At 46.8% G+C, this 8040-nt stretch overlaps 1 protein-coding gene across 3 annotated transcripts in view; it reads left to right on the plus strand.

Moving 5' to 3' along the window:
* The window catches only part of ABLIM3 (actin binding LIM protein family member 3), a 119239-nt gene extending 116981 nt beyond the window's left edge, over positions 1-2258 (plus strand). For 2 of the 3 annotated variants that reach the window (XR_010338785.1, XR_010338786.1), the window contains one exon: positions 6-181. Coding sequence is in view for 1 of the 3 variants with exons in the window: in XM_012454416.3 (XP_012309839.1) it covers positions 6-119 (114 nt within the window). In the remaining 2 variants the exon portion in view is untranslated. Of the gene's footprint in view, positions 1-5 lie in introns of all 3 variants that reach the window. The other variant, XM_012454416.3, reaches the window with a different exon arrangement.
* Positions 2259-8040: the final 5782 nt, after the last annotated feature.

An 8040-nucleotide genomic window follows, 5' to 3' on the forward strand; every position in this document is an offset into this window, starting at 1 on the left:
TTCAGCGCCATCTGTCCCAGGAAGAGTTCTACCAAGTCTTTGGCATGACCATCTCTGAGTTTGACCGGCTGGCCCTCTGGAAGAGGAATGAACTGAAGAAGCAAGCCCGGCTGTTCTAGGCAGAGGCTCTATAAATATATATGCATTTATATAAAGATATATGTAAAATCTCTCTACTGAAGCTCGGTATAATCCTCTCTTGTGTAATGGGACACACTGCCTGCCATGAGACTTGCTTTTCTGTGCTGTCAGGCAAGCCCACATCATCGAGATATTTTTATGCTCTTTACTTTCTCTTTTCTAAGTGCTGTGGGATCTGGGAAGGGATTTGAGGGGACTCTGTCCTTTTATTGGGGATCCTTTTTATACTGAAACATCTGTCCTAACTTGAGTGCCCCAAGGTCCAACTCTCTTTCCTAAAGAAGGTGCCTGAAGAAGTCTCTCTTCTCTTTGCTTTGTGGCCCCTTTCTTAAACTTCTAGGGCTCATGCTAACCTCGTGGTTTCCACACTTTATTGGCCCCAGAGGGGCCCTCCCACGGGAAGATCTGCAGCAATCTCCCCAAATCAATGAGCGCCTTTAAGCACCCACGAAGAACTTTCTCAATACCCCCAATTAGGAGCTCAGTGCTCTCTGGGGGCAGTGCAGTTAAAAGTGTGAGCCTCAAATCTGGTCATTATACCAGTCAACAGAAGTGGACAGGGCCTAGGCCTCTCCTCGGCTCCTCAACCCTCCTCCTTCTGCCCTGGATTGTAGCCTCTCCCTTGTCCAAATCTAGGATTCATGGTAGGAAAAGAAAAAGGCCCTTCCCTTCCCTCTACCACTTCCAACTGGCCCCTTTGCCTGACCTGGACTTGGAGAACCAGAGGAAAGGAGAGGGAGCAGAAGTGGGAGATAGATCAGGGCACCTATTAGAATCAGAGCTGCAGGCTTTCTTGGGATCCTCCTCTCTCCCTCACTGCTCCCAGCACCTCCTGACCCTTCCCACTTTCAAGGAGAGGCCCATGATGGCAGCCTGTATTCTTTAGCCTTATCACAATCTACGTGCCTGACAACTCAACACCGCAGGGCTAACGTTCCCACCAGAGCTCCAACCGAACAACCAGACAGACAAATCTCACTACCCTTCAGAGAGAAAATAGGCCATGTCCCAAAGAAAGGTTCTTGGTCTATGCTTCTGGTCTGTGGGCTGGCAGGACAACCATACCATACCTCCACCAGTCCTCAGCTTGTGCTGAAAAGTTAGCCATATTTCACGGGGAAACTTTTGGAAGAGTGGCTGCTTATGAGATTTCAAAATGAAGTGTTGGCCAACAGCACTCATGGCCATCCAGGATTTCCCCGGTGGCTTCCTTTCCTGCCTGCTCACCTCACTGAACAGGGGAGAAGGCTGAACCTCTCTTCTCCTCTCCAAACCTTGCACCTTGAGTGGGCGATGTTTGGTGGGAGCTGTTCCTTCTTGGAGATGCCTTGAGTTGGACCATCTTGAGGTCATGGAGGAAGGATGAAGAATTGAAAATGACAATAATGACTCTCAAGAGGCTGGTGACGTGACATGGCAAATGTAGAACTGACTTAAACTGAACAAACCCTCACTGAGCACCTCTGATGTTGAGCACCTGCTGAATACTGAGCACTGAATGGGGGAGGGGGAGGGGAGCACCGGGGAGAGTCTACCTGGGACTGGGTCTCAGGGGCATGCCTACTAACAGTGGGTATTGTAAGGCTGTACCCAAACATAACGGACGTAAGGCAGAAAGTGATCAGAGAAGGAATGAGAAAGTGTACGTGATGTTACTGAAAAGTCATATGCAGTTAGAGCAGACCAAGGAAAGCCTTTTGGAAGAGATTGCATCTGAGGAAAATTCAGCAGAAGGATCTTTGTAGATTGGGAGGAGATTCTAAGTGGAAGGGGTGATAGGGTGAGGGCCAGAGGGAAGTTGGCTGTGCTCTCATTTAGGACGTCAGCCCTCCCTGCAACTTCTCTTTTTGGCCAGTGTCTTTTCACTCTCCTGACCCTTTAGAAACGTCCCCAGCAAGACGCAAACACTGAAGCTGCCTCATTGTCAGTGGTTAAGAACTTGGCGAGATTGAAGGGATTTTGTTATTGTTGTTGGATATTTTTGTTTCCCATAAAAGCACATCATTTCAACCCCAAACCTGTGTCCTTCTGTTGTTTCTTGTGTGGGAGTGGAAATGACTGACATGGGAAAAGGCTGAACCCTGCACATTTTTCAAAATAAAAGCACTGAAACAGCAGCCACTCCTTTGACCTCAGTTTCTCCTGAAAAAAAAAAAAAGTTTGGGGGCCGGGCGCGGTGGCTCAAGCCAATAATCCCAGCACTTTGGGAGGCCGAGGCGGGTGGATTACAAGGTCAAGAGATCGAGACCATCCTGGTCAACATGGTGAAACCCCGTCTCTACTAAAAATATAAAAAATTAGCTGGGCATGGTGGTGAATCCCTGTAATCCCAGCTACTCAGGAGGCTGAGGCAGGAGAATTGCCTGAACCCGGGAGGCGGAGGTTGCAGTGAGACAAGATGGCGCCATTGCACTCCAGCCTGGGTAACAAGAGCGAAACTCTGTCTCAAAAAAAAAAAAGTTTGGTAAGAATAAACATGACTCCATGACTCAGATTGTTTTCTGTAGAATGCAGGATCCCTCAAGATGGTAGAGGATGTTTCAACAACAAAGATGCTCTGTGATCAAAATTAATAATAATAATAGTTCCTTATTGCTAAGCACCAGCAATGTTCCAAGTTCTATGTGAGCACTTCACACCCGTTATCTCATTTAAGCTTCTGTAACAACCCAAGAAGTAGTCATTATTAATATCTCCATCTCCCAAATGAGTAAATAGCTTTGAAGAAAACCATAATTACCACTGGTAGAGCCAGGAGTTATTTCCAGCCTGTCTGACTCAGAGAGACCGTATTATCACTCTTATTAAGCAAGATCCCTCCAGCTGCAGGGAAAGAGAGCATCTTATTACAAGTGGCTTCGACGGTGAGATCACATGTTGTCTTGCACAACCAGAAGTCCAAGGTGCAGAGTTAGTACATTCAGCCGCTCAGAAATGGAGTCCAGAGCCCAGGTTGTTTGCATCTCTGTACCTCACCATCCTTAGCATGTTAGCTCTTGTCCTCAGCCAGCATGTCCCCTATGTTTACAAGAGGCTGCTGTGCTCCAGGCATCACATCCCCACACAATCACATCAAAAAACAAGAAAGTCTATTGCATGTCTATTGTAGTCAGAAAAACTTTTCCAAAGTCCTCAGTAGACTTCTGCTCGGATCCACCTGGCCAGAACTAGGAATATGTCCATGCTCCTGCTGTAATGAAGGCTGGGAAATTGGGTGTTTGGCATTTTCAGCCTCAACAGGGGAAGGCAGGCCCTCTACCAACAAAGAAGAGAGTCGGGCAGAAAACGAGTGGCCTCCAGGTGAGGGAATTACAGCTCCTCTGCCACAGGCACTGTGCTGTGAAAGAGCACATCACGTCCCTTCTCTTGTAGACTCATGATGCACATTGCCAAAAGTCCTGAGAAGTCCTACCACAATACCTTTGTTTAATCCAATATTTTATAAATGAATTTGACATGACCTCTGTTTAAGACATGCTAGACTTACTGTATTTTATCTGCTTCAAAGATGCACACTGTGTTCACATTTCAACATCTCTGAAGATGATATATGGCTTAGAATTAAAAGTAGCTCCTTTTCTGAGCTCACATTCTATGATTCTTCAATAAAAACCAATGCTAACTTTCAGCCCCAACACAGCCCCTCCAGACAGGTGGCGCAAATGTGCAAAAAGATACTCAAGAATGCATCTTTGCTCCACGCCTATACATGTGGCCAACAAATATTCATGAGCAAGCGTCTCCTACTAGGCAGGAGCACGGAGGATATGCCAGTGTGGAAGGCAGGTATGGGCTTTCCTCATGGACTCTGGTCTAAAGGAGAAACGAATTATAAATAAGGCAACAGAAAAAGAGATGGCACATGAAGATAACTGCTACAGAGACAACGAATAGGTACTGTGAGAAAGGAACTCACTTTGTATGCTAATCGAAGGATGAAAACCAAGTACCTGGGGAAAGTGGGGTTGGCAGCCTTCTTGGCAGAGAGAACAGTGGATGCAAAGGCCCTGGGGTGAGCAAGAGCTTGGCTTATTGGAGGAACAAAAAATACCAATGAGGATGCAGTGAAGAGAACGCAGGGGAGAGTGAGATTAGAAGAGGTGGGAGGGAAGGCAGGGGCCAGCCATGCACAGAGTCTAGAAGGACACTGCTCATGCATCCTGGCTTTGAGGAGGGTGCTTGGCTTGCACTGTATTTGTCAACATGTTGGGTGTAGGAAGAATTGTTCCAGGCCTTGCCACTCAAAGTGTCGTTCCTAACTAGGAACATCAGCATCACCCAGGAACTTGTGCGAAATGCAGAACCTCAGGCCCCACCTGACCTGCCCAATCAGCATCTGTATTTTCATAAGATCCCCAGGTGATTCACACGCATGGTGAAGTGAAAGAAGCGCTGCTCTCACTCACCTTCCTTTCATGGACAGACATAACATTTTGAGTCAGACTGAAATTCTAGAAGGGGGCCTTTCCCCACATATGCAACCCCTTTGGACACTAGAGATCAACCTTGCATCAGTAAAGCAGATCATGACTTGGGAGGCCACAGAAACCACAGAAGGTTAGAGCTTAAAGCCAATAATACAATAGTTGTAATTCGCAGCCATGATAAAGGCTGACTGAGCATTTGGGCAGATCAGAACAAGAAGCCAGCTGTCCTGTGCCTGCAGCCCTCACCCTCCCCAGGCACCCAGTTCACCGACATGGGCGCCAGCTGTGGAAGGTAGCAGCAGCTGTAGCTGGCCACAGGGCCAGACGTGGAGTACAAGGCCGTTATTCAGCACTGTTAGCAAAATTCAAGGGGGCAAAAGCACTACTGAAATTAATAGCAATTAACCTCACAGAATTATGCCAGTTCCATGTGGAATTCAGTTTTAAATGTATTGTTCCGCATCAGACTTTGAGTTGCTAAAAATCTTGACTGCACAGTGATAAACACCTGCCTACATACTCAGCTATGGGTGGCACCAAGCCACTCCAAAGCCCCGTAACAAGACTGAAAATGAATACAGTGCAGGGGCTGTGCAGAAGAGGATCAGCCTCCCCGCACCATCCACAAGCCTTTCACCTCTGCACTTGCCCTCGTCCAATATGATTGGTCCAGAGACACAGACAAGAGAAACCAAAGGCAAGAAGTCACCATCTATGGTCAGCCTAAGGGAAAATTAGACCTAAATGTGCAGATACACAAGGCTTAAAACTGCCTGACATCTATGTCCATAGCCAGAAGCATTTCCTTCTCAGGAGAACCATCCGGAGCTTCCCAGATTTGAGTCATTCAAGCATCACCTTCATTATTTTGTAAAATTATTTATTTTCTTAATACTATTTACTTGATATTTTTCTTTCAAATGACATGTATCTGATGTTTCCGTTTTAATGCCAGTGAAAACTGCAGGTTTGTAGGACTGTTTATGTGGGTCTTTTTGCTTGGGTTAGCTTGTTTGGTTTTTGGTTGTTTTTTTTTTTAAGAGACAGGAACTTGCTGTGTTGCCCAGGCTGGAGTGCAATGGTGTGATCATAGTTCACTGAAACCGCAAACTCCTGGACTCAAGCAATTTTCCCACCTCAGCCTCCTGAATAGATGGGACTACAGGCATGTGCCACCATGTTCAGCTAATTTTTATTTTTAATTTTTTGTAGAGATGGGGGAGGGTCTCACTACGTTGCCGAAACTGGTCTCGAACTCCTCACCTCAAATAACCTTCCACCTCATCCACCCAGAGTGCTGGGATTACAGGCGTGAACCACCACACCTGGCCTGGTTATATGTTTTTAATACAAATTCACATAAATTCATAACTCTCCAAATATGTTGGTTTGTGTAACATCTAAACACATCTCACATTTTCACTAATTGTCTGAATTCCACACTTTGGGAAACACAGTTCTACCTGATGGAAAAGGGAAGAGAGAAGGCGATTAATATTTTCTCAACGTCCTCATGATACCTGATCTTTGGGGAGCCCAAGAGAAACAATCTGAAAATGCTGCAGAGAGAGAAGAAAACCCAAGATTCCTCGACAACAAACAGGGCTTGCTGAACCTCAGCTCGGCTGACAGCCAAGAGTCTCGCATACCAGGGGTATCCTCCTGGGGCATCATATAGACAGGCGGTCCCTGGACCTCACTGAGGTTTTCAGTAGCTACAGCCTCTCATTTTCCCCACTGCTGAGTGTTGTAAAGCCTTTGCCTCCGGGTATGCTGCCATGAGCTCCAGCAGGGACAGTACAGCGTCATGGGTAAGCATCATGGGTAAAGGTTAGATGTGGCCTCCTTCAGGGCAGTCTCAGCCCTGCCATTTGCTAGTTGAACTGTGTCCTCACCCTCCCATTTCATATCTTGATTCCCTAAACCCCCAGTACCTCTGAATGTAACTCTACTTAGACATAGGGTTTTTAAAGAGGTGATTAGATTAAGATGAGGCTGTCAGGGTAGGGCCTGATCCAATCTGGCTGGTGTCTTCATAAGAAGATTTGGACATATGGTGACAGCCAGGGAGCCCATGCATGGAGGGACAGCCACGTAAGAAGACAGCAAAGGGGCAGCCATCCACCAGCCAAGGAGACAGGCTACAGATGAAACCAGCTCTGCTGGCAGAAATTCTGTTGTGGCAGCCCTAGCAAACGAAAGAAGTGAGACGTGCAAAATAGAAGTCGTGACATTTATTTGATAGAGTGGGAAGGAACGATGGTGTGCTGCAGGTGCGCACCTGTCTGCAGGGGAAGCATGCATTTGACTGCTCACCTTGGGCTTAGATCCTGTGGTTTACCTAGACTATGAGTGCTCCCTCTGGGCCACTGCTGGAACTACAAGGAGATAGGCAGCCTTTCTCACTTGGAATCTCCAGGTGTAGGGAATTCAGGCCTGCAGCTCTGTGGCCTTCTCTGCCACAGATTGGGACAGACCACCTGAAGATGAAGACTAAACAGAGTAGTGCAGAGCCAGGAGCTGGAGAGAAAAGAGCGACTTCTCGGTTTGCTTTCCTAGATCCAAGCTTGCCTTCAAGCCAGCTTCACGCCTTCAACTACCCAGCTACCCTTTCAGCTTTTTGGTTAAAGCTGGTTGGAGTTGTGAGTCTATCACTCGCCACCAAAGAAGTCATGACAGATACGCTGGCTCCCAGAGTGAATGAATATTGGCAGTGAAATCCCGAATCTGTTCCCTTGCTGTCTGTGTGAGGGAGAATGACCACAATTTAAACAGAGCAGGCATCTGCCCCGATCGGAGCATACAGTGTGACATGAATCACTAGGGAACACATAGGAAGGGTAAAAGCTTGCCTCAATCTGTCACTGGAAAGCGCTCGCAGGGCCCAGACCTAGAGCCTTCTGGTTTTCAAAAACCTCCTTATGGAGACAGAATTCCTTGTCATACAAAAGAAGCGAGACTGCCTCCCTAATGCACAGGGTCTTGCCCACCTGGATCAGGACAAATTGTCCATCTGGCCCTAGCAATCTGTCCTTCTAACAAAATAACAGCACTATGCAATGTTTTTAAATGTGCATACAAAATGCCACTCCTTAGCAGACTCCATGGGTAGCAGCATTTGGAGGCCTGATAGTCCTCCCATCTGGTAGCATCGGGCGCTTTGTAAGGAAGGAGGAACCTGATAGAATCAGTTGCATTTCCAGTGGTTGGAATTATATAAAACTCCCTGCAGGGGGCAGCCTGGGTATGTGGCCACAATTTCAGTATCCCTTAATATTTTTCCATAAACATCTGACAAGTTCTTCAGAGGAAACCCATACCAATTACATAATAACCAACACTTCTGACGATGGCTCAGACACTGTGCTAAGCACCTTACAGATCTCATTTAATCCTCTGGGGACTACTTTCATCCTCATTTTACAGATGAGGAAATTGGGCCCTTGATAAGTAATTCATCCAGTGTTTCACA

The sequence above is a fragment of the Aotus nancymaae genome, unplaced genomic scaffold (assembly GCF_030222135.1).
Source record: "Aotus nancymaae isolate 86718 unplaced genomic scaffold, 86718_ANA_hifiasm-v0.15.2.pri h1tg000064l_1, whole genome shotgun sequence".
NCBI classification, from domain to species: Eukaryota; Metazoa; Chordata; class Mammalia; order Primates; family Aotidae; genus Aotus; species Aotus nancymaae.